The 27,732-nt window shown below is 38.6% G+C and overlaps 1 protein-coding gene across 2 annotated transcripts in view; it reads left to right on the top strand.

Moving 5' to 3' along the window:
• Window positions 1-5,051: 5,051 nt before the first annotated feature.
• The window catches only part of GRB14 (growth factor receptor bound protein 14), a 67,681-nt gene continuing 45,000 nt past the window's right edge, over window positions 5,052-27,732 (top strand). The window contains exons 1-2 of one of the 2 annotated variants that reach the window (XM_054830346.1): window positions 5,052-5,687; window positions 7,338-7,470. In XM_054830346.1, the coding sequence (XP_054686321.1) occupies window positions 5,545-5,687; window positions 7,338-7,470 (276 nt within the window). In that variant the 5' untranslated portion in view covers window positions 5,052-5,544. The remainder of the gene's footprint in view (window positions 5,688-7,337; window positions 7,471-27,732) is intronic. The other variant, XM_054830345.1, reaches the window with a different exon arrangement.

Below are 27,732 nucleotides of genomic sequence, written 5' to 3'. Positions count from 1 at the left end.
TACAATTGTCTAGTGCCTATTTAATGTCCAAGCATATCTGAAACATCCAGAACAGGGCTGTCACATGTGACATAGGATGAACAGGAAACCCATGACTTCTTAGGACATGGTAAAATAGTATCTAAATTGGTATTGGATACCTGCATTTAGGCAAACAAATTTCTATACATCAATTTTTCAAAATACAGAATTAATTTTGTCTTTAAATTTCACGTATTGGCCTTGTACTCTGATAACAAAAGTGGAATGCTGCCTGCCTTGAGTCTGACCAGGTATGTTGTCTCTTTTTGCCCAAAACAACTCTACATCTCCCTTCCTCTTTGCAAATACCTAGAGACTCTTATCAGTGTCCTTGGCAGCAGCTCAGAAATGGCTGAGACTTATTAGTGTGGCTGTTTGTAAAAAGTCATTTTAGCTCAACATTTCTTGTTGGTTTTGTTGTTGTTGTTGTTGGGTTTTTTTAATGCTTATATTTTGTTTCCCACTCTACAAAATGACTAGTGTTAAAGGATTTTGAATCTGATTTCCCAACAACTCACATTACGGAAACTGAACTTCTATGTGCTGGATAAACACAAGGAGTACCAGAAACCATAGTCACCTGCACCTTTCCCTCCATAATAATGGCAGTATTCTGAAGGCCTATAAGGTCAGAAATTAAGTTCTTTGTGTAAAGTGGAGAAAAAGGTCCAGAAAAAGGGCTGTAGAAAGTATCAGCAGTACTCTGCTGTTGTGAAACATTGCCTGTTTGATTTATCTAAATATTTTATCACTTAAGTGAGGTTTAAAGTTGCCCGCTCTTCACAGTAGTTATTTCAGAGGAACTAATAAAGCATTATTTATCACAAATATTTACAAGGGATTAATAAGAACAGAGAAACGTATTACAAGAAAAATGTTTCTTCCATTACAATACTATCATTACAAATGCTTGGCACTGCTAAATCAGCTCCCCGAGACTTGTCAATTCACTTCCGCAAATAACTGCAGCAGTATATTATGCAGTTCATTCATCCATAACTACTCAGAAGATTACATCTAGTCCTGCAGATTTAGACCCATTAGATGAAGACCTGGCAGTGTAATCCATACATATGTAATACTCAGCCTGGACTATCACAGTTCTCCCTAGGAAGGAACTTTATGCCTTATAGAAGTTCAAGGTTGGTCAGGGCAGAGCACATCACCTAATGCACAGTTTATTATAGACACTGCTGAATGATTGATTTCATGCAGCCTTAGTGCAAGGGAGCAGAAGCCAGTATGTCACGTTGTCTGACCTGTACCTCACAAGCCCTACATGCCACTCAGTCAACCGTATGCTGAACTTAATTATTTGTTTTTTGCTACAACGACCTTTCAGAAATCATAAGCTCTCGATTTGATTTAATTGATTTGAAGGGTATCATTCTTATTCTCAAAACCCTGCACAGAATTTAATTCTGTTATGGTGTAACAGTTCAAGGCAAAATTCCAGCACAGGGGGATATTCTGGGCTGAGGACAAAGCTGTTACAGGGAAGGTACTGAAATAGCAAACACTTTTGTCAAAGCTAGCAATAAAATCCATTCCTCTGCTCAGGTTTCTTATGAAACTACGCTGAAGTATTCACGCTTTTCAATAAGTAAAAAATCCCAAGCCCAAACCAAACTACAACAGAAAACACAGTGCAAATCTGCCTCTTGATAGTAAGTGCAGAAAAGGAAAATTAAGTCAGGGGGAACACCAGAGTGTTACCGTGCTGTGATGTGTGTAAGTGCACACAGGGAGTTTCAGATTAGGTTGAAAAGCAGCTTCTGGAAATGACTGAGACTGGCAGTACTGATTTCATCTCTTGGAACATTTTCCTTATCTGCAATAAAAGATACACATTTTAAGAGTAATTCTAAACTTAACATTCAATGTGAGCTGCAATAACAGGCAAGGCTCCTCACAAAACATTCAGCCACAGATAATTTTCAGAGTTACGCACTGCTGCCAAGAAGTCAGCTAGTGATATCTCTACTTGTGCTCATTGGACAAATTTGGCTCTCATGAAGTACTGTCCAAACAGATGGGCCAGTTTTCAAAGTTAAAAACAGGCTTTTGAAATGCTCAGTAAGGAGCAAGGATGCACAGCTCATTGTATCAGGATCGTAACATGCGTTTACCATATTCTAAGTACACTGAGTTAATAAATACACATGAATTACAAATTCAGGCTTGTCTCTTGATGCGTGCCTTTTTTACTGGACAAATCACTTTTTTTTTCCTTAAGGTGATCCTCTGTATCATTACATTGGATGCAATTTATTTTGGGATGCTTTTAGAGAAAATATTGTATTGGGAGACAAGACTTAGGCGTGGTTATAGCTTTGCACTGGAAAAACGAGCTACTTCTGTGGTTTCAATCTAGTACTTCAAAAGAGATAATTATTTTCTCTTATTGCAGCTATGACAGAAGATGGAGTAAAGGTATGGTATTAGTTCTCTTAGTGTAACCATCTTTAAGAAATTATAATGAAGCTCTTTACAGTAAAGCCATTATACATATAAAACCACATTGAAAATATCTTGATAAAAGCAAGGAGGGGGTGTGTGGAAGGGTGGAAAAAAAAAAATCCAACAAAAGCCCTCTACAGTTTTCAGAGATAATCACAGATAGTTTGGATTTTTTTTAAACCTTCACTTTGTCAGTAATAATGGTGAAAGTTTACTCTAATTAAAGGCATAATTTTGTCACATTAATCAAGTGCCATGGTTCTAAATAGCACACAGGCTTTTGAGAACTGGAGAGCTTGATTTTCTGGAAGTGGGGTGCATACTGAATAGCTTGAATCTGTTGGGATTTTTCTCAATATATATTTTTAATTTTACTTGATAAACACCTGGACCTGATTAGGGCTATCAAAGATTAAATTAAAAGAGAAAACAAAACTACTGAGTTAAGGATTAAATAATGCCCAGAAATTTAGCTTTAGGAAAATGCAAGTCTTAGAACAAGGACAACTGTGCTGCAGAAGCACCGCAAGTATCAAAAAAAAGACTAGGCAGCTTAGGTGTATTTATGACAAAAAGGAAGCCAAGTCACACAGCTCGACAAATATTTTGGTGTCAGGATTTAGCAGAAATCTGCTAGCCTTTTAATATCAACACTATTAATTGCCCAGAGATTACTGGGTTTGTACTTGTTCAAAGAAACAGTTAAAAAAGGTTACACGTGACCAGACTCCAGGTCAAATGCTCTCAGATATCTTTAGCCAAGCTCAGGCAATCTTTTTTATCCTTACAGTTGTTTGCAAGGAGTGACAGTAAGCCAGGAGAAACCTTAGTTTCACATTCTCACCTACGGAACGTTTCCAAAGCTACACTGGAACCATCACGTAGACCTTTCTGTGCCTCAGTTTTCCAATTACTGTATTTTCCTCATACTGTGCTATTCCCATAGAAAGCAGTGAAAGCAGCAAGCATCAGGACAGACTATGAGATGCAGAAAAAAAAATTTAAGTCAATTTGTTTCTTAAATTACCACATTCAAGTGAAATTATAATAGCATTAGATTTTTTATTGATCTTTCCTACAAGTGGCATTTTTGCTGTCATGACTCACTAGAATCCTAGCAAAGGTATTTTGAAACACAGAAGTATTTAATTTATTTGCTAATATTCCCTCTAATTGTGTTTTTTATTTGCCTGCTATTTTAAAACAATTACATGACTAAGCCAAAGGCACAAAACCGTACCATATATGTCAGGCTGCAGCTATGTAACAAGTTGCACAGACTGTGTGAAAAGTCAAAACGTATTTTCTTTTCATGGCTGAACTTTTTAAATGCTGATTAATATCCACATAGAAATGCCACTGGAAGGTTTTTATCTCTTCCCGACTTCAGTTTTCCACCTAGAGCACCTACACCAGTTGTCCTTCCTCCTATTCTTTTGAAGACAGGTTTAACACACTGCGTTTATGCCAATGAATCAATTAGGCAAAAACCAGTGGTCTGGTCTGTGCAACTGTGTAAGAAGACAGCTGTTCGCAAACAACGAGAAATCCAGTCAATCATCTGACGCCATAAAATCCCAGATATGTTTGCCAGTCTCTCTATATAAGAATTGCTAATCAACTCGGACTTGCACTTCTGCTATCAGCATAACAGAGAGTAAGCTCTTCAGAGGGCAAGGAATCCTTCATTTCATTGAAAATAAATGTCCTGCAAAGTCATCTGTGACTCAGCCAAAATGAAAACTGTGAGTATTGCCTCTATGTCAGAAAAATCTTTCTCCGGAATTGAAATTTTGGCTGGTATGCGATGATTTCTTCGGTGGCTTCAGCAAAACAGCAAATCACATGTCCAAAACCATTTTCACCAGTCTGACATCTCAGTTACTGCCCCTGAGCATGCCAGGTACCGTCAGATTTCTACATACAGCTGTTTTTACCAGGGGCTGGGCTTTCATTACTTGACTTTCTATCAAACTGATTCACACAATTATTCCCACTCTGCTTGGTGCCGTGAAACTGTTCTTCATACAGCAAGGGGATATTTTTATTTTGCAATGGGATGAACGCTGATAAGGACGGCCACGGAATTGCCACACAGGACTTTGCGTACATAAAGCAGGGCAGAAGCCGGCTTCCTCAGCGGCTCAGGCTGCTGTGGCAGAGCCCAGGGCATGAGGAAAAACCTGTCCTCTGCCCGCTCTGGGAGGACCTGTGGCTGAACACCGGTCCTGGGCCCAGCTGGGAACCCAGCGTCCCCCCGAGCGGCTTGTTTGGCGCAAAGGTAATGGGTCTATCCCCCGGCCTTGTTCATTCCTTATTTCCCCAAGGCATAACCATAAATTCCCGACCTCACGGAGGGATGGGGCAGCTTAGTTAATGATTTGCAGGCGCTTAGACAAGTGCCAGGCCGTCCGGCGGTGCGCGGCCGGGCCCTGTTGCGCACCGCTGCGCGGAGGGCCGGCCCTGCCCGGGTGAGGAGGTTACCGGCCAGGTCCCCGGCACGGCGGAGTTAACCCTCTGCTCAGGCCAAGGGCCGCGGCACACGGCGGGCAGCGTGGGGGGCGCTCGGCGGGGCGGCCGCCGCCGCCTCCTGACGAGGCAAACGGCGGCGCCCCCTCCCCTCAGCCGCCCCGACCGCCCTGTCAGGCCCGGCCCGACGCCCCGAGCGTGCCGGGTGACACCGCGGCCTCGGGTCCGGGGGCCGCGCACCTGCCGGGGCCCGCCTCGCCCTGCCGCCGAGGAGCGAAGAGCTCCCCCCGCCCCGGTGTGGCGGAGGCAGACGGGAGGGCACGGCCCGGCCCCCGCCCGCCCTGCGCTGCCTCCCCCTCGCAGCGCGGAGCCGGCGGCCGCCCGCCCCCGCCGCCGCCCGCGCACGTGTGCCGGGGAAGGCGCTCGGTGCCGCTCGCCGCCCGGGCGGCGCTTCCCCCCCCCCCCGCCGCCTACCCCCTCCTCCGCAGCGGGAGCGGAGAGCAGCCTCCGCCCGACACGCCCGGCAGCGCCGGGGCCGCTCGCCGACGTGCCTCCCGCGCGGGCGGCCGCCCAGCCAGGACGTCGCCGCCGCTGATGGCCGCCCCGCTGCCCGGTGTGCCGCGCGGCGCAGGGCGGGCGGCGGAGCCCGCTGGCGGCACCCCCAGCGACGCGCTGGGCTCCCCCTGCCCGCCTCCCCGGACCCCTGGGGGGGACACGCCGCCCTCGCCCCCCGACAGGTAAGGCCGGAGCCCGGGCGAGCGCCGCCAGCCCTGCCCGCTCCCTCGAGGGCCCGCCTGCTGCCGTCTAGGGGCTGGCAGGCGTCCTGCCGGCGGGAGCGCGGGGCCGGCGGGGCCTGAGGGTGCGACTGCCCTGCGGCTTGGTAGCGGCGGTTCGGGGAGGGGGCGAAGCCCAGGACGGGGACGGCCTAGCTCCTCCCTGGAACTCAAAAGTTGTTTCCCGGCCCTGCAGACACTTCCCTCAGCTGCGGATGCGTCTCCCTCTCCTCCTTTTTTTTTTTTTCTGGGGGGGGGGGGGGTGTTGTTTGTTTTTTAAAGAGGTTTCCCAGGCTGAGTTAAAGAGACGACGCTGCCGAGCCTGCCTTGTCAAACTGAACCGAGCCACTACTTTCTCATTGCAGTGTCTCTTATAATGTTCGTGAGATAAAGTGCTTCATCCTTAGCGATGCTGCTGTAATTGCTGTCAGTGATGTGCACCGTGTTTGTTACTGCCAGGCTGTTCTTAAAGGCATTGGTCTCTAGTCTTGGTAAAGGAAACTGTGAGCTAGGTTTTTCATGAAGTGTCTGATCAGTTTTGGTATGCTGAAGTTTACAAAATCTTAAAATGCAACATACAGGATTTTTCACTCTCTCTTAATGCTAAATATCACTTTATATAAATGTTCAGTGAGGATTTCCAGAAAGTAAAGCATCATTCTGCATCACTGTCTTACTCTGATGGCTTTCCCCACTTTGTATCCATTAGTATGTGAAATCTAGAATGATAATAATGAAGATAATAAATATTAAGCTTGGAGCCATCAACTCACACATGTAGAAAAATCTGATTATGTGTTGGCAGACTCAGATACTTGAGGTGCTTTGGGTGCCGCTCTCCAAATGAAATCAAGTAGACAAAATGCTGTTCAATATTTTATGTGAGAAAACCATGCACTGTAATGTACGCAGCAGTCTAAACAGCCACATTATTAATGTGATACTTTAAACCAGTGCATGACTGAGCTCTTCAGCAAGTACAGTAGTGATTATCTTCACTGCTCTTGTAAATGCTGCTTGGTGATACTTCCGACACAATCAGATTTAACTAGCCAGCAACTACTGAGACATTTATTTTATGATGGAGCTATGGAAATTCAAATACAAAAGTAATTGAAAAGAGAAACAAGTGTACTGCTTTACACTATTTTGTCTTGTCAGTGCTTTGACTCCTGATTCTGGTGAAAAAAAGTTTCCATTTGTTTCAAATACAGTTGTGATGTACTCAGGAAGTATTACTGAAAAGTTACATGCATCCCCTGTTGTAATATGTGTACATAGGGAATGGCATGAACACAGGGACAACAAAATATTTACTAATGTCCTTAGGAGCCAATATAAATATATCTGTACTCTTACTCTGCAAAGACACATATTCAAACAACTTTATATTCAGAGCTGAATACTTGGATTGCTTTCAAGTAGTTAAGCACTGTATGTTAATAGATTCAGCCTACTGATTAAAAAAAATAACTGCGCAAAAAAGCTAATTGCTGCAACCAGGAAGTATCATGGTATCACTGCCTTTGTATATCGTGCATTGTGGTTGGCTATTGCAATTTTAATGGCAGTTGTTATAGTTATCGCTTGATATTATGTATTTTGTTGAAATAGGAGAAAAAAGAAAGATGACAATATTTTGGAGATCCCATCAATTCCAAATCCTTTTCCTGAGTTGTGTTGCTCTCCGTTTGCATCAGTTTTGTCAGCCAGTCTGTTGCCCAAGGCAACTTCAAGAAAAAAACAGGTAAGATTTATAAATTATTATTTGACAAATTCTAAATTAGTTTCATGAAAGCTTGAGGAAAAGCCCAGTTACCTATTAAGTTATTTTTCTAATAAAGGTGTTCCATATTTCTGTAATTTGGTGAAATTTTCTCTGTAGGTCATCGATGATTGTAGAAAATGAGGTTTCAGAATCTGTGACTTAAGACGTGACTGTTCTTTCACAGAGTCTACATGTGACTGTACAGTTTTTTTGGGGTAAAGCGGAACTGGGGGCAGGCAGTACTTCATGTCCTTAAATGAGAAGTTAATTTCTTGCTTCCCTTCCTCCCCACCTCCAATTACTGTCATCAGTGCTGTAGGATGGAGGGTTTTAACAGTCACTGAGTAGCTTCTTTATCTGAAGGTCTGATTTTGCTAGGCTAATTGAATAAAACCAAAATTAATGGAGAAGGAGCAAATGCCGTGTGCACGGCTATATTTTATGTGCATGTGTGTTTATCTGTGTATGGTTGATGTTACTATATTTCTATAAATATTTTAAACTCTAAACCAAGGGAGGTTCTGAGTGGGTAGACAGACCTGGCAGCGCTCTTAGTGCTGTTTATACACAGTGTATTAGTTATCCTGAGCAGAGGTAGAGGTTAAAGAGGAAGAGTTTCCAATTAATGGAGATTACTGATGTCGTAGATCTGTTTCACTCTTTGAAAGCTTGCCTGTCTCATTTCTCTTTTCTTGAGACTGGAAAGAGTTCTGACAAGGAACACCTGTGGGATTAAGGGTATTACCTCCTTCACATTCTCTTTTTTGGTGGTCTGTGAGATCCCAGTCTTAACAGTTTTAGGGGCGATATTGGAGGGGTAACAACTGCTGCTTATTCAGTTTTTAGATTTGCATTAAGGAATTGTTTGGAAGTTGAAGTTTCTTGTACTTGTATTAACTTTTCTGAAGCTGACCAGCCATGGCTGTTTCTGTGTGCCTGCCAGAGAACTTCACTAGAACTTGGCTAACACCATAGGGAGGAACTTTCTCTCCCCTTCTCCAGTGAAAAACATGTATGTGTCTGGGAAACTGCATTGATTCTATCTTGCCATATTTTGCATGTTCTCTAAAAATAGCTATGCTGACTTTCTGGACTACTTCTATTGCTTTTAGTTCTTTCCTACAACAGCAATACTAATCTGAAGCATTTCTGGTCAGTGTGTATCTAAACGTTGCTAATGCAATGGGGTAAAATGGTGTTAGTTTCATGCTTGGGCAAGGTGGAAGCATTGACTGTCTTTGCAGAGGCAGGAAAAACACTGAATTAGTAACATTATCTTTCAGAACATAAGGACTAGAAGTCACATTTTAAAAAAATTAGTCTAAATTACTTATGTTGCTGGCTTAAATTGCACTCATTGTGGTAATCTTTGTGCTTGCAACTGGAAAGTAGATTTCCCAAGCATGATTTAACACACAAAGGTCAACTATCTGCTTTTGTGGCCTGTCATGTTTAAAATTACTGACTGGGTTGATCAGTTAAGCTGGCTAAATGTTAGCTTCAGTCTCTCAGAAGCTGAAGTTCATAGCTTCACTGATTTCACTTCTGTTAATTCATAAAGGCTCTTGTCATACCTTTTGTGACAATTTCTGCTCATAGTCCTTCCATTTCTCCTGGTTTTCCATTGAAGAATGTAGTGCTCTGTTTGGTAAAAGTAGGATCAAGAGCAATTGGTTTACTGACAGAAGTGAGCTAAAATAATAATAGTGTCTATGGAGGGCCTGAGCCATTTTCCAGAGCCAGAAAAACTGAGAGGAGTCTTCCTGGTATTTTCTGGAGGCACTTTAACAAGACCATAGTTTCAAAAAGTCTGTCACCTAGGTATCTGTTTATGGCCACTGCTGGAGAAACGGTACTGGGCTAAGCAGACCGTCGGTCAGATTCAGCATGACTGTTCTTATGTTATTCAACTAAAGTTACTAAAGGTTAAGGCTGAATGGCAGCTGTTGCGTTAAACTGTTATTTTTGAAATTCAGGTTGAAGTCTTCTAATATGTTTATAAAATTACTTAGATTTAAAAAGTAGAGAGAGGGAATGCTAAGAGGGTGTGCAAAGAGGAGAAGCAAACTGGCTGTGACTTTGACTTCCCACAGTTGGCTGTGGAGGCTGTGCTTGGAAATGTGTGTTTCCACCCCATGTTCTTGCTTTGCCAACTTAGTAACAGCTCTGTCTGCAAATACCTAATCCATACACAAATATTTCATTGAATATAGCCCCCAAGGTAATGGATACTATTGCTACAGTTTGATAGTTTCCTAACTCTTAAGAGAAACCACCTAAACATTTTTTATAGTGTTGACAGCTGCCAGAATTTTTTCTCTGATGATCTACATATGTTTTCAATGATTCTTTTAGATTGTTCTCCTTCTGATTTAGTTTCTTTTTCTGCAGTGTTTTTAATTTCAGGCATAATAAAGAAAAATTAAAGATTGCATTTCTCCTTATGTCTAGTAGATAACTATTATGAAAATAGGTGTTTCTAAAAGAAAAAAAAAAGTTATGCCTCTTCTGTCTTGTTTTTCTCTCCAGAAAAGATTTTCTGCTTCCAGGGGAAAAAAGAAGTCAGAAATAGCTACTCTCTTATTCATAGCACCTGTGACATCTGAAATCTTTCCTCTTCTGAATAGATTATTAACATTATTTTGAATTCTTGTTTTTCTAAGCTGAAGTTCTTACTGTCTTCTGATGATCTTTTATCATAAGTCTCTCAAAACATTGAACATGCTGCTTGAACAGCATGTCTTTTTCTGGGGTTGACTTACTGGAAATAAGTTTATGAAAGCAAATTGGTAAAAGCCATGTAGCAGAATAGTGAGTTGCCTCTGTGCTTGGGAGGTCGAACATCAGTGTGTCTGAACAGTATTCAGTCTGTCTCATCAACGCAACTGTCCATCTCCTTTTCCCCCTGCAGTTTGAAGAGTTTTTGTGCTATATCCTCACAAACTCATAATCCTAACATGTTAACAGTAATTAGAATAAATTTTCATTAAGAGGCACCCTTGACTATTTTTTTCTCTTTTCATTTAAAAAATGAAGGGAGAGGGAATGATGGGGATCAAAATAAGGAGTAAAAGTATAGAGTCAGTATAGTGACAAATTTTATTATCCTAGAGGGAGGACTGGGAGCTGGGAGAATGGAAAGAGCAGGTCTGCACCGAGCTGCTGAGAACATGCAGACTTGTGCCTCAGATGCCCTGTTCTCAGTGGAGCATGTCATGGAGGTGACCCTGTGGAGCTGATGTTACCATATCACACCTGTGTTTGGGAAGGTGGAACTCTGAGACGTATCACAAGTGGGAGTGGGATTATGTATTTATTGTCCTCATCATCAAGGGAATAATATGGAGATGAAATCAACAGTTGAACATATGGATGGCAAGACTACTTTGTGGATTGCGTAATCGATTCTGTAAGAAATCATCAAGTTCAATATCCTTGAAAGAAATGTAGGAGGGGGTTGGGTGCTTTTGGTATGAATAATGTTATATTTATATATGTTCAGGTAGACTAAATTTTATTCTTCAGGGTGGAAGACTTTTATCTGAAAAGGCAAAAAATCCCCAACACAGCACAGTCAGCTAGGTGCATGGTGGGGAATGTTGCCTTCCTCTGAGGAATCGATTATTTGCTGTTATTAGGTGGAGTATGTGAACTTGTCTGGAAAATCTAACTGTGTTTCAGAGTTTGTATTATCTAAGAAGGGACAAGGAGCTCAAAATATAAAACACTTCTTGCTTTTGTCTCTAATTATGATCAAAATGCATATTAGTAGGCAACAATGTTAACTGTAAGAAAAAATGTTCTGTTCTTTAATATACTTTTGATTTTCTTTGGTCAAATGAACTAAAAAGAGGTTACTATAGTTTTATGAAAGTTTAGTTTTTAAGTCTTTCTAAAAAAAAAAAAAACCCCAAACTTGAATCATTTGCACTGGAGTGACAGTTCTTGCCCTGCTCAAGGATAAGCCAAAAAGTGTTTCATCACAAAAGTAGTTCAAGGTAATTAGTGCCTTGTTTCTTTAAATTAAATTAGAAGTGCAAAAATAAAACTCAAGTAAATCTCAAGGTGAAGAACACTCAAATCTTTGGAATTTTATCTTGCCTCTTTTGTCTTACTCGGTGTTCTAAACAAGTAGATATTTTTATCATTTACAATCCAAACATACTCCCACAATGTTCTTTCCAGGAAATCAATTGTATAAAGAGACCTCAAATACACATTTGGTTGTAGTGGAACGTCACTTCTCTTTTTGCATTAACAAAGATTTTAATGTAAAGCTCTTTGGCAAAGAAGAGCTGAGAGGAACTTTATGACAAAGAGCAGATGTTTCTTTAAATGTGTGCTATTCTAAGTTTATGAATAATATTGAGCATTGCCTGTTGTAATTGGAGGACTTTTTTTTTTTTTTTACAGCTATAGTTCAGGGTCTTCTAGTGTACTTGCTTGAAAGCTCATTCTTCAAAATTTTGCGTGTAATTCTATTAGCAGACATAAGTGGCTAAGTGGTACTTAGACTTTTTCATGACAGATTTTTTTGGCTGAAATACCTGTTTTCTCTTGACTTTTAAACAATGCAAAAATGAATGGATTTTTAATTGAAATGCAGTAATAATTCATGAATTTCCAAGCAATTTCCAAGGTTTGAAGAATCTTTTCCAACCAAAAGATGCATTAGTGAAATTTACTCTGTAATTTCATTCTGTTTCTTGCTAGATTTCTTTGCAGATTGGAGAACATTGCACATATCCTCCTTTATCAGTTCGTAATCTTTTTTCCTTCCAGCTCCTAAACATATATCTGTTTTTCCCATGTCTTCCCCTTAAATTACACAAAAAAGACTTAGAGTTTGAAAGGCAGAAGGGAAGGGAAAAAGGTTTTCCAGCCAGTTTACAGATTAACAGAAAAAACATCCTGTACAGAACCAATTTAAAGACCTCAAGGTTTTTACGTGAAGTCTCTAATATAAGACTTGATTCAGTTGGACTCCTTTTTGTCGTGTCTCATCTGGTGGTCTTCTGCTCATTTCTGTGCTCTGTTCTTCATGTAAATGGCTGTACCCTTCCACCAAGGAAAGATTTATTGCTATTACAGTAGATTAAAATTATTTAGAGCCCTATTAAAACTTGCTATGTATGTACCTTTGTGCTTTCTACCAGTCACCTTAACACTGTTGCAGAAAGTCACAGGTCTATGTAGGTAAAAATCAGGAGGCAGAGTTGAACCATTTCTCATTTTAGCAGTAAGGAATATTACCTGGTTTATATTGAGGTATATTATATTGAGCACAAGCTGTCTGATACATCAGCCTGGGGAAACTTCAGAATAATAACCTGTTTGTGTCTTTTTTGTATTGTACTTTATCTTCTTTACATTGGTTCATTCATTAGTGTATATTTCTTATAGAGAAAAGAAATTGCTGTCAAACTTCACACCAACCCTCAATGTTATGACATACTAATCTTATACTTTGTTACTGTCCAAAACAACCCAAGAAAAGACTCTAAACATTCTAATTTCACAAAAATAGCATGTCTTTTTTTTTTTTTCTTTCTAATGAGCAAGAAAACAAGGTCACTCTAATTTTTCTGGTTACTAAGATAGTGCCTGTGCAAACTCAGTGTTTAATTCACTTACACCAGGAAAATGTTAGGCTTAAATCTTTACTATTTGTAGCTATATAAAATAAAATAAAAAATCATCAGTACTATCAAAGATTCTGGTAGACATTTTTCCAGTGTTTGTCAAATCGGAATGATTTTAATCATTCTTTTGATTTTGATTGTTTTGGGCTTCATCAGCCTGAAAGTCGAAACTGAATTTTCTTCTTTCCTGTGAGGACTGTTTTCTCAATACAAGAAACTGCCTCTTCTGTGCCATTTGGGAAGTTATATTTGGAACAAGAAACCTCTGGTACATTGCAGTAGATCTAATTTGTTGTGCAGAAAACCTTCTCTGTAAATTTGGCAACCTTGATTCCCCAAAAAGCAATTCTTTAATATTCATCTCTTAGAATTCTGAGTTGACTACCTGGTATTTTGGTCCTGTCACACCTCTATAGTACTGTGCAACTACGAGGTGGCTAGAGCAGAGACTGATAAAGCCAGTCTCCATTTCTTTGAATATACAAGAGACTTGACAGTTAAAGCCAGCTGAAACTGCAGGGAACTTCTGTTCTAATGTTGCTGAGTCACTTTTGATAACTCAGTTTTATTGAGTTTGGCTTTAAAAGATTAAACTCTGATGAATGGAGCTTGAATCCTCGTAATTTTCAGAAGGGAATGAGATGTGATAGATAGTAACACTGTTCTTATTCATAATTGTTCCCAAGGATGGGTGCATTTGTTTAGAGTTAGACTGGAGAACTGAGAAGTTCAGGTCATTTTGTAGCAGCTCCATGCCTGCTATAGACAGATCTGTGATTAAATAAATATTTTGTTGACAGACCTTTTTCCAGGTAGCTTCTCGTTGGTGGCATTGTCAGTAAGTGATACTGTGGTAAGTGGGCGATGTCTGTATTGTAACAACAGAACGCTATTGACATCTTCCCTGTATGGACCATTGTTTGAACTGTCTTCTGATCAAAACAGAAAAACATTCCCATCTGACTTCCAGGGACACACAGTCTAGGTCAATCAGAGTAGTGTTTACTAACATTCATAATTTGTATCATTTCTTCTAGATTAACATTATGATTCATATTGAAGAAATTACGTGGATTGCTTTTTAAAGGCATTATTAAACTAGAAGACCCAAATTCTGTTGCTTTTTGAAGCAGTATGCCTCCCAGATTATTGAGAGCTTTTTTTATTGCCCAAAGGATTTTTACAGTCTGAAAAGACTTGACACTGTTTTTAGGCATGTACATTTAGAATTGAAGTTCATGTCTGCATGTGTGTGAGAGCTGCATAGATCATTTTCTTTTTTTGTTTCCACAGTAGTTTTCATTTTCAACCCAAAAAAAATGAGACCGAGCCTTGTGTATTTTTGTATTTCTTGTGGGGTTTTTTTCCATTTTGTTTTCCCTCAACTTGCTTTTCCAGTCTTATAAAACCTCTGTGGTCCTGTTCTGGTCTACTTTTGTCATCTCATTGACCACTATAGTAAACACCTGCTTTATTTTGTGTTCTGCTATTTTTATAATATAAACAATTGAATAGTTGTGTAGTATTGAATGAGAAGAGAGTAGTCAATGATGAATATTAAAATACCTGAAATGCTATGGGTTTGGTAAAGCTGGCAACTTAGATGTTTCTTATTGAAGGTTTACAACTTTGACCTCCTTTGAATTAAAAGCTGTGCAGTAGATGGAGAAAATACCAAGTAGTTTACCATACGTTTTACGGTACTTAAACTAACATAAGATGACCAGAAATGTTATGACTTTATCATAGTAAAACTTTGTTATCCTCGTGGTGGGGCATTAACTGAAGAATGGAGCTCAAACTCAGATCAATTTCTGTTAGGAGTTTTGGCGCAGTTTTTACCATATCCTTGGATTGTTGCATTTCTGATGTTCTGAGAGTTATTATCTATTCAAATAAGAACTTGAGAACTATAAAAACAAGCAGAGGAATATCCCCATCCTACTTCTGTGTGTAAATGTTGCCACAATAAGGATAATTTAGAGTTTAGATAAACAAAACATACCTCTGCATAAACATCAACATTAAACCTGGTTAGTTTTTATCAGGTGGAATTAACTTGATCATGCATATAGAATACTCTTAAATATTTGTGATTGGTAAAACAATTTTATATTTGTTATACATGTGTATCTTCTTGTAAGTTATTTACAATAGGCAGCTGAGGACTTACTTGTTCTTTCACATGATAATTCCAGAGCCACTAATACAGTATTGTTTTGTTTTTCCCCAATTATTGCTTCATGACCTTTTTAACTCTTTGCAGTGGTAATATTTATGCTATGCCAATGTATTTAAGAGATCTAGCTTGAATTGTAATGGAAATTGGACCAATTGGATATGGGACTATTAGAACAGTAATAGGACTCCTCATTTTTTAAGTTGCCTACTTACATCTCTTCTATCCTTTACTTGCCTTTGCTTTCAGGACTAAGCTTCCCTTGTCTAAGAAAAAGTATAGAAGCTGACAATAAACCTGAGATCTCCTCACCCTTCTCACCACCCTATTTCATACAGTGTAATAGCAGACAACTGATATCTGTGTCTTGATATCTGTGTCTTGACATCTGGAGATTACTTAGATGAGTATCTTTAGGATAAGGTACTTGCATAGCAGGAATCACGGTGGCTAGGCAGTGGAAGGGCATCAGAATCTCCTGTTACTGACAATTGATGTTGTTGTTGTTTTTTTTTTTTGTTTTTTTTTTTTTTGCGGCGGGGGGGAGGTGTGTGCAAAGGCAAGAACTGATGCAGCTTCCAGTTGGGTATTTCAGGGCTCAGGGATTCCAGACTTTTCTAGCAGCTGATAATTTCTGTTAACAAGATAGGATATATCTCCAGCAAGTGGTGAAATCCTGGAATGATAAGTGGGAAATGACAGTTAACCACTGGCCATATTCTCCTTGTTTGTCTTCAGTATGTTTAAAGTTGATACTTCTGAGGGAATTCATACCTTTATGACTGCCTTTAATTTAGGAATGAAGATAAAGACAGTGTACTTAAGTGTGTCTCTCATGTTAGAGTCCTGATGGGAGTCACCTCAAATGGGAAGATTCAAAAAAATGCTAATCAGGCCAAAGAAAATTTTTCAAGAAGGGCAGTTGTGGGAGGAGGAATTAAGAGGGAGAAGAAATTAGACCTCTCTGCTCTAGTAACAGCATGAACTTTACTTCTGTTTCAGTCACAGAACATTCATTTGCAGCTAATCAGCTCATATTTTAGCCCAATAGTGTACATGATGTTTAATACTTAAGTATTATATAAGAGAGAAATGTATATCGGTTGTCGTAGAGGTGTGCCTGTGCTTCTAATTGTGATCCCGATGGATTGTTCCTGCCTATTTCTGGTACGTATGCATATGCTGCATACCGGTATGTCTGTCTCTTTTTCCTTTTTAACTTGGTATTATATCCACAGGAAAACAAGATACAGTAATTGTCTTGTGATCAGAATTGGATTTTTCAGTGACTGCATTCTTAAGCTATAAATAGCCTTTTTATATTAGTTATGTTATGATAATTCCTGTTGCTGATTACATTAAGGCTTGGAGTTTATGAACAGCTGCAAGCACTCGATAATGGCACAGGAATGGTATCAACTGTTGAGAAACAGACTGGAAGTTTGCAAGAATTTCTTCTCATAATCACTAGAATTTACTGCTATGTAGTGAGAGGTAAGCCCATGCAATATGAGGGTTTTCTTTGAACCCAAGTGACCGAACTTTGGTATCAGTGTGCTTCTCAATTAGGCTTGAATGTATTGATTGTGAAAATAGGCAGCTGAAAAGCTTTGCAAGGAGTGTGCATAACAAGTATTTAAGATCATTTGAGGGGAGATGAATTATCTGGTAAGACAAGATTTTTTCCAGACTGGTGTGATTTTCATTATTAGGCTTTTCCTTAACATCAGCCCCTCTTTGATTAGTGCATAGTAGCATTAGGATACAGGAGTAGTTTCTTCCATTTTGGTAAGCAGACAGGATCTGCCTAATTTCTGTCTAGTACAATAATTGCTCATTAAGAGTACAGGAAAAGTGTCCATATCCTGATTTTCATACTTTAACTTAGTTCCCATATCTGTACTTTTTGACTGGTTGCACTTAATATTTATATCTGATTGTTCTCATTAAGTTATATTTTAAATTTATTTTCTTTGAAATTTTCTCAAAGTGTGGGGTGTTTGCGTGTGACTCATTCAGGAGGTAACAGCTGTCTAATTTCAGATTGTCTAATTTGAGATGGAAAGCTGTTTTACCTCTGCTGTAGTGTTGTGTTAAGATTTGTATTAAGATGCTAATTTTCTGGGTGCAATATGAATTGCTTAGTTAGGATAGACCTAGGAGAAATCAAGGTCATTTAGACTTCTCAAATAGGGAAAAAGAAGTGATTTATAGAGTTGAAGATTAAGGGTCCTGCTTGTGATCTGAAGACGAAGATTTAAATCCTTTCCTCAATTTGAAGTGATCTGGATAGCAAGTCATTGCTCTAAATTGAGCAAATCTGGCTCTTCCTGGTATTTTTACGACCAATAATTCTGAAGAAAAAAAAAAAGCTATTTCACAGCTAAAAGTTTTAATTGGCAGTATTCTGGTAGGCTCTAGTCCATGATTAGTCACTTTTGTAATGGTAAATTACTTTGAGTTTATTGTATTCATGTAACTTCAGAACATGGAGCTTTCAAAGGAAGTTTGTGTGTTGTCTCCTCTGGACAACTCCCTGGGCAATGACATCCATTTTTACCCAAGTGTCCACATAACAAGTCATTAGTATGATCTTAGAATAATGTCCTTCTCATTCATGGAAATGAGAAGCAACCATGAAAAGGATCTGCTGTGGATTTTGGTTGTCTCTTCTTTTTTTTTTTTTTTTTTTTTTTTTCCCTTAATGTGAGATCAGAAGTGAGTTGAAAGGATTTTGGAAAAGGATTCCTCTTAAGTTACTTCTTGGAAAGTTTTGTACTTTGTCCTTTGTACTTCTGCCCATGAGACAATGACCTTATTAAATAACATTGAAGATTAAGCATTAACACATTTTTGAAGTTAAGTATCCGGTAGGAGTTTTGTAACTTTGTTCATTTTTAGCAGGCATTGGGCAAACAGAAGACTCGTAGGTATGAAAGATGTCAGTCTTGTAATGTTCTTGTTAACGCTTCGGCAGTAGCTGGCAAAAGCTTATATAAGGAATAGACTTTATGGAAAATGGGAATATGTAACTGCTGTGTCAACCAAGCCATATAGAAGACATAAGATATTCTAAAGTAAGGTCTTTGGGTTAGCTAAATGATGAACTCATCATGGTTGAGTGTTATTTCTCTTCTGGGATGGAGACTTCCCAAATCCTGAATTAGTTTATAAACCGGAAACTGCTCAGCTTTTCAGTCCCAAAGGAGGGGCAATTGTAAGATAACTGCAAATAAGCAGTGTGTAAGTTAGTGGAGAGGAAAGACTGAGTAGGTCTAGGCTTTTTCTATAGTGATATTGTGGACAAGTGATGAAAAAATACTCCTAATCTTTGTAGTCGCAGTTTATAAATTGGTATAAACCTTATATGAATCTCTTTTAATATCTTCCTAAACTATTCCAGCAGCATTACAGTTTCGAAGTAGGGATTGTACAAAAATCATGACCTGGGGAATCATTTGTATAGACTCCTCTAAATGAGATTTAAGAGAATATATACTGTTGTGACTCCGAGAAAAAAAACGCATTACTGATTCAGTCCAAGCAATCTCAGTGTACAGTAAGGAAAACACATGGTTTGTGGAGCTCTTGTACTTGCTTGACTGACTGCTGTTGTTGGTTGATTTCTGTGTAACAGAAATACTAACATGAGAAAGGCTTCTTTTTCTCAAAATGAAACCAGCTCCTTCAGAAGACAAACGTATGGAGACAGTAGAACCAAAGCCAGTGATTCAGCTGTGACACCAAGAAGCTGCCTTATGTGTCTTTGTCCCACCACTTTCTTCCTGTGTTTCTCTTTGCTTTGGTTCTATGTGTATTATTAAGCATGTTTTCCTGTGGAAAACTGACACTTGATAAAAAATTGGTTTCTAATACAACCAGCCTGTAATCTTGACTGTCAGAAAGTACAGTTGCTGAGAATTTTTATCCAATAATCTTGTTTTAAGTCTGTTTAAGGGTCAGTTTGACCCAGTTATATCATAGCTATACCCAGGGGGAAGAAGAAAGTTGACACATGGGTTAGTAATTCAAGGATAGCATTAAAAATAAGGAGTTCAGAGTTCACGTGGTGCATGTTTCTTGGCCAGCGAAAGGACAGCAATCCACTGAGAACTATGAAATAACATACTTGGAGATGGATTTTAGTGCAGGGTTTGGGATCTAGGGTTATCTTGCTTTGCCCTTAAACTGCTCCGGCATGATGTGTGGTTTGTAATGCCTGGCTTATCCATGGAAAGGCTAGAAAAGGAGGAGCTGAAACTGTAAATTGTGCTGGTTCTTCTTTGTGGTGCAGTAGTCCCTTAAAATAGAAGCATTTGATAGGTGGATAGTTGTATGAAGAGACAGAAGAGAGATCATGATGGCTCAAACGTCATTGTGACGTTCCTAGGTATGTTACAATTTGTATGTTGCTTTACAAGTAATATAGTCTGTTTTAGTGCAACTGTTTCTGCATAGGAATCAATCATTGTCAACCCTCTAAGAGGGTTCTGTTTGAGGAGTAAGACCATGTTACATTTCTTTGTATAAGGGACTACAGGAGTAGAAAGACAACAACTCAATCACTTTGAAACCTTTCTTTTGTGGGGTGATTTGAAAGAAAATAGTTATGTGCCAAACCTATGCAAATGTACCTATGCAAAAAATACTCTATGCATTTCCACAGTCACGTTGATGGTATTAACTGGCTCTTCTTCTAGTGAAGAGACAAAGTGACCGTCTGTGCCAAGCAGACAGGAGCACACTCTGAAGGAATTGCAGATAGTACCACAAATAGCTTACCTGACTTTATGTTAGTCTTGTGTAATAGTCTTCTGCCTTAGCTTAAAGAAAAACCAAGTACAATAATAGTACAAAAGTTTTTTATAAACCTTAACGAATTTATTTTCTCTAGAATTTTTTTTTATCTACAGAAGCAAAAGCTGAGTCTGATTTGCTCTTGTTACCTATAAATGCCCACATTCCTGTGTTACGCCTGGCAGAGCCAGGAATAGATCAGCTGTTGTGACTCCATATCCAATGCCTTAAGTACATCACTGACCTTCCTCTACTAGCAGGATATCTCTATTCCATATGTTGTTATGGAGCTACTAACTCTTAGTAAGAGCTTTTCAATTCTTGCCCACTCAATTTAGTCACGCTTTCTTTAGTGGCAAGAAGTAGAAGTGGTTTATATTTTGAAGTATCTAAAAAGTATCTGCACAATGTTTTCAGAACTGTATCTGGTATCTTAGTGACACAAATAGGAGTGAAAAGCTGCATGAACATATTCATTTTACAGAGCTCTCAAGCAAGTGAGCTGGATCTGATTTCCTTCCTGTCCAACAGCACCAGCAAAATTCTTTGCAAACCTGCCATGGACAAGTCAAATCTTTTACCTGTAGAACAAAAGTGATTATATATGTTTCCCTGAAGGCATAATTGGCTTTCAAAGCTTTTCTGTCTCTCACATTTATCAGCAGAACTCCCTAGCTCTCAGATGGTGAAGTGATTCTGCAAGGCTTGCACTTACAAGTTGAGATTTTATTGTATTTTATTTTATTTTATTTTATTGGTGTTTATGATATTTAAGAGATGGAGGTGTTCCTCCGTGTCATTTTTAGTACTCTTGGGTGCATCTAATGTGTACTTTCATTAGTATAAGTAAATTACTGTAGTATTTTTGTTTACAATCAAATCAGATCTGAATATTGGATTTTTATGACAAAGTCAAACACAACACTTAAGTGTTTGCTTGCTTTCTAAATAGGTCTGGTCTGTATATCTGACTGGAGAAGATAAAATACAGATAGTCTCACCGAGGAAAATAATCCTCTGCTTCACCTTGCAGACAAATAGGTCAATATTATTCATAGAACAAAAAGCTGCACGTGCTTTTCAAGAGCCAAGGACCTTCAGTACCCAGGGGTAGGCAAAAATGGCTTGGGTTATTTTTGTTTCTTTCCCAATAAAGCCGCTAATGCAATGCACCGAGATTTACAGTTACTGTTTCCCAAACATTTTTCCATAAGATCCAAGAAAAAAAGCCTGTAGAGAGAGTTTGTTGTTGTGGTGCTGCAAACATATGCATGTCTAATATTCCTGGGAGTAAAATGCCTGCAGGATCAGGCTCTGGTACCACAAGTTGTTTTCTGAATTTTACAGCAAAATTTTAAAGCTATATTATAGAATTTTGAGAACGTGCTCCCATAGGAAATAAAAACTTTGTGCCTGAAAGGTAAAAACCTAATTACAAACACTTGACATTTATCATAGCTACCTCTAGTAGAAAAGGATGTTCATTCCAAGTGTTACAGAATTAACACTTTAAACTTGATCTCTAGAATAGTTTTTTATTCTTCTGATTTCTCAAAATATTCAAAAGGATTTTGGACTGGAGCTTAAGAGAGAAAAATAAAAGTAAATAAGTATAATACCTTTAACCTAGAAGATGAGTTGCTATGCATCTGTTGCTGCTATAGACTCGACGTAAAATGAGTCAAAATTAAAACTGAACCTTTATTATTGAGCCAAGGAAATAGCTAATATCAACTATATTTTAACTAGCTTTATGGCCTAATTAAAAGCTCTTGTTTTAAAGCTAACTCAGCAAGGATCAAATGTCTGTCTCCAAACAAATTCTCTTTGTGGTTTGGCATCAGTTTCCTATCAGGTTTTTTCTACCCTGTGTGTCTCAATCAAGGACAACAGGTTGTGAAAGCTGAGGAAAATATTTGTCTTTACTTCCTGTTCCTTGGCGGTATTTTATTACTATTTGAGAGCTGCACGTAAAATGCCAGTGCGTTGCAGTGTTTAGTTTTTGCGAGGGAGCTGTATTCTTTTTGTATTTATGAAGTTTGTTCTTTTTGTTCATCCACAGAATTTACCAAAGCCCTACTGATTTGAGGATTTCAGGAAAGTAATTTAGCATAAAAATTAGATGCTTTGAATCCATGGTTTCTGAAGTATCTTACTGGTGCCAGTGACTTGTTATGTAGTTTTTGCCACTTACAAAACTCTCAAAACTGAAAACTGCATGAAAGTACATTGCCATGTTTAACTTGACAGTATATAGTTTTTAATGTCCTGGAGATGAAATTTTTGTCTAGACATTTTGGGATTACTACAGAGTGTAGTAAAAAAACCTATCAATATGATTTTGTGAATTTTAGCGTGGATTATTATAATATTTGCCAAGTCAGTTCTGAATGCTTTGAGGACATATACATCAGATGTGGGCTAAATAATATACTTGCAGTAACTTTCTATGAAACTACAGTAGTCTACATATCTGATACATTATTGAGATGTTATGAATACTTAATACAAATAATTTTTGCCGAATGTCTGCAGTCTTCACCTATGGTGAGCAATGTTTCTGATGCGAACTGCTTCTTGAAGTTATAAAAGAAATATCCAATATATATCACAGTTCTAACATCTGTTTAATAATTTAATTTGGAACAGGATTATTGCTTACTCATGCTGCATAAAAACAGAAAACTGTTTCTGCTATTAAGCACGTTATGAGACCTTAAAAAAAGATTCTAGCTCGCCTTATCATATAAGCAATGTAAAATCTTACCCTTTTGACCACGAAAGAAAGAAAAACCCCTGGCTTCCTTAGTAGAACCACATTAATGAAACCAGACTTGTTATGCAGATATTTGATACATTAAGTAAATATGTGAGTGGGGTGATCAACAACTTGAGTTCATAAAACAGTCTTAAGTTGCAGTCACTTGTAACATTGTATGTGCCACATTTTCAGGCCTTTGTTGCATTGAAAAGGCAGAAATTGCATTACTTTAAGTAAAAGAGAGGTTTTGCTGCTGCTTTGAATAAAGGTAGTTAAGAATCATAGCATTAAATTCCATTGTTGTGGTTTAACCCTGCAGACACCTAAAACAACCACACAGCCTTTCGCTTGCTCCCCCCCGCAGTGGGATGGGGGAGAGAATCAGAAAAAAACGGAAAACTTGTGGGTTGAGATAAAGACAGTTTAATATGACAGAAAAAGAAGATAACAATAATAAAAGAATATACAAACCAAGTGATGCACAGCACAATTGCTCACCACCCGCAGACAACCGATGCCCAGCTAGTTCCTGAGTGGGGGCCCAGCCTCCAGCCAGCTTCCCCCACGTTATATACACAGCATGACGTCGTATGGTATGGAATGTCCATTTGGCCAGTTGAGGTCAGCTGTCCTGGCTGTGTCCCCTCCCAGCTTCTTGAGCACCCCCAGCCTGCTCGCAGGTGGGACAGCATGAGAAGCTGAAAAGTCCTCGACTTGGTGTAAACATTGCCTAGCAACAACCCAGACATCAGGGTGTTACCAACATTATTCTCATCCTAAATCCAAAGCACAGCACTATACCTGCTACTAGGAAGAAAATTTAACTCTATCCCAGCCGAAACCAGGACATCCATGGATTAAGTGCATCTGTTCATACGCTCAGTTACTTTCCTGAAACCCTAAACTCAGAAGCACTGAAGAATAGTTTGCTTGCTGAAAAAAGCCAGGAAAAGAACCAACAACACTATAACCACTCAGTGTAAAGTGCTAGAATACAGTCTTTAATGATTTGGGTTTTGGTTTTGTTTTGACAGTGAAGGAAGGTTCTGAGTGATAGGAATGCACGTTGTTCTGCTTATTTTTGTAGCCAGAGATATCAGTGTGGGCCTTTCCAAGGACAAAAGACAAGTTTTCAAGCTCTTTGATTGGCTGATTTCTAGTTAGTCCTACCCCAATGTCTTCTGTAATTGGCTTTGAGTAGGACTGGATTCACATAAACAGTGTGACATTTACTACATCCTTAGTCTTTTCTTTGCACTGACTCTCCAATATTTGGATTATGAGAAGTTAGGCTTGAAGGAATATTGCTAACTACTTTGTTCTGCTTCACATTATCACCTGGGTGAAGGTTGGCGAGTTCTGTGAAAAGCAGACATGAGTTTGTCTTCAACAATAACAACCTTGCCTGCAGTTATGCCAATAACTCTGCAGAAATGGGTGTGTCATTTAAATCAGTCCTGTAATTCTGACTTTAGTATGGGTTGGTAATACATTTGCTTAGTGTAAATAAACAATGTTTTAAATAAACAGGACTATATTTAATTTTTCACTTAATTTTTTAAATTTATCTAGTGCGATAAGAATTTTTATTTTTTGATAAATGTAGATTTTTTTATTTCATTATGTGAAATATATGTTTAGTAATATACACAAAAATATATGTGTACATAATTGAATATTTGTTACTGTGCTTTTTTTCTGTTACTTTTTTCTGTTACCTTGTGCAAGAAATTGATTTTGCTTACAGATTAATGTGGTTTTTAAATATAAAGTGTCATAATTGCATCTCAGAATATTATCGTATGCCTCTGTAGATGACTATGGTACAGCTCCTAATGGAGGATTATTGGAGTCCACTTCCACAGGCTTTGGATCAGCCTTAAACACAACATACTTTTTCCTTGTGTGACTAACACCTTAATAGTGGATGGTCCATCATGTATTTTGTGAATCAGGGTAACGCTGTACAGTGTTTCTCTGTAGCCACTGTAGCTTGCCTTTTTTTTGTTATCTTGCTAAAAAGTGGAAGCAATGCAAAATCATTATGCCTATGGGCACTAGGATTGCCTGGTGTAACTCTATGCATTGGGGGTATCTGTGAAGTTAGAAATACACATGGACGTGAAGTATGGAAATATGACTCTCTGCTATGCCAGATATTTTAACTTCTAAGAAGTTAGTTGAAACAAACTGCAAGTAATTCAGTAGTTTGATATATTTTGTAAATGTGTAGATATCTTTCAAAAATTCATTGCTGCATAATGTGCCTGAATCACTGTTAATAGACTCTTCTGTTACTCAGGCTTTTAATACACCGGCAATGTGAAAAATGAAATTTCACTGAAATATTGCTACGACATTAAATGGTTCTTATGAGCAATTTACACAGGACACAGCATATACTTCTTATGGCATAAGTCCAGTGGGTCTAAAGTAGTATATGAACACATGGCTCTTATTGGTTTGGGATGTTTCGTATTCTTTCAGATTAATTCATTGTTTGAGTTGGAGTATGTTCACAGTTGGCCTGTGAACATACAATTTTAGTGTGATTGATTGGTTCAGATTGGATTATACTGCTCTCTTTATAACATGATCATAAACTACTTTTCTGGTATAGTCGCTTCCCTCTGTGATTCAGATGCGTGCAAGATGTGCTCTTACACAGTTTCATCCTAACAGTTTGGTATAGCTCTGTTACACTCCTCGAAAATACTCTTTTAAAAATTGTGTTTTAAGTTTAACTTCTCAGCTCTCATCCTCTCAGTCCTGTGGTTCCCTCCCCTTCCTCTCTCCCTCCCCCCAACACCCCACCTGGTCTCAAATCTTCAGTTGTCGTTTTATTTTTGGCTGTTCTTTGGTGATTGGTACGTTAGGGGACGAAGGCCTTTGTTCTTGCAGCCTTTGGTTGTGTTGGCCTCCTCTGGTGTGCACACAGCAGTACCTCGTGCGATGCGGGAGGGGGGACGTGTAACTTTGCTCAGTCTAGCATTCAGAAGGCTAGGAAACTCAGTTTTAACTGTACTGTATATTTTAATGGATTGCTTTTCTTTTTTTGCTGTTGAGAGGTGAGCATCGTTCTGTGAGGCAACTTAAGGGTTTTTCTCTTTTGACAAATGCACAGTGAGTAGGATCATTTTCAGCGCATTCTCTCCTATTTTAAAACACAGATATTTTCACACTACTATCAAATTAGCTGTCAGCAGTTAGTGGCTTTACTTCTCCCTATCTGTGCACTTTGTAAGACCAGAGTAAAAATAGTGGAAGTAGGAGGCGGCAGCAGCACAGGATGTTGCTTTAGGTAGGTACTGGCTTACACACAGTTGCAAAAATTCTCAAAGGCATGTGTTCTCACTGGGGGCTCACTGTATGCCAAATTTAATAGTTCTGTTTATGCTTGTGATGTTTGTATGTATGCATGTAGAATTTGCCCTGAAAGTATCTCTTCTCTCTATTTGAATGCTTTCATTATTTCTGTGGCAATACCCTAATTTTTGGAACTGGAATGCTGCAGGCAGGCAAGGCAGGAAGGCAGGCAAGAGCGAGCCTTGCTTCTAAGGGGTGACATTTGTGCATGCATGTGTAAATTTTTTTTTTTTTTTCTCATGGACATTGGAACATTCAGTATCACCTTTGACTTAAAGTAGTGCAACTTCTGGTTTTTGTAATGCAAGAAGGACCTGGAAATGTAAAATTGTTATGTTAGTACTGCATGGTCAAGAGAAACCTAAGCATTAGTTCCTAAAGTATTATTTTAGACTATCAATCATCCCCAATCGTTATTTCTTAAATTCATGGAATGGGTAATTGTGTAAGAAGTCTCTTTTAATTATAGTACTGCAAAAATTGCAAATTTTTTTTCCATTTTTTTTCTCCCTCATAAAAGGTAAAATTTTGCATTACCGGTGTGCTAATCTGCCTGTTCTGCCAGATTCTTGAATACATGGGGTTTTCTCATTTTTATTCCAAATATGTAATATGCTTTGTCGAAAGTTATTTCATACTTCTTTCTGTTTTTAAAATCTGATATGAAGTACTTGCCACAGTTGACGTGTTTTATTCTTAAGTAATATGTTTTTAACTAAAGCTACAGGGCCTCGTTTAGATTCCAAGGGGTCTTTTAGCACAGGCAGAAAAATGACTTGCTTAATAAGCGTGGGGAGTTATGCATATTGAATACGATTAAAACCAGATTTATAGTGTGTATATAGACTAGACATATAATTAATTCAACACAGTTAGAGTAAATGTCTTCCTTATCTTTTGTATGAATAACTTTGTACTCCTCTAAAAATGTTTTTAAGAAATTAGATTTAAAAGGTCATAATGCGTTCAAAACATTGTTTTGCAGTCAGTTGAAGACCAGTCATTTATTCAAGGTAAACAACCACAACTCTACTAGACTTGTTATGTGATAAGTAGAAGAGTACTTAGGCACTTGATGTCGGATGCAAGGTGTATAAACAATGAGAGTTGTTGTTTTTTCCACAGCAGCTGGGAACTTCATAGCATACTAGGTCACACGATGTTAAAAAGCCTTGTGTACATAGGCGGTATGTATTGCAGCTGAATAATTTCCAGTGATTCTTGAAGAGATTGCATAGTGTCTTTTAAATGGAAGACATACTGATTAGCAAATGAGGTTGTGATTTAGATTGCTCAAATCTAGGATTGGTATAAGCATGCAAATTTCAAGATTCTCTTGCATCTTTATTCCATCTATTTTTCTGGCCTGAAATCATGCACTGCTTTAATCAACACTTGCCCCTCCTCCAAGGAAAAATGGCCACTTAAGCCAAATTGTACTGAGAATTAGTAATGTCTGTCTGCGAGGCTAAGAGCGTGAAAGTAATTTTTCAGTT

Source organism: Grus americana, chromosome 6 (assembly GCF_028858705.1).
Source record: "Grus americana isolate bGruAme1 chromosome 6, bGruAme1.mat, whole genome shotgun sequence".
In the NCBI taxonomy this organism is placed as follows: domain Eukaryota; kingdom Metazoa; phylum Chordata; class Aves; order Gruiformes; family Gruidae; genus Grus; species Grus americana.
The sequence above is the reverse complement of the archived record's forward strand: the minus strand, read 5'-3'. Positions and strand labels throughout refer to the sequence as shown.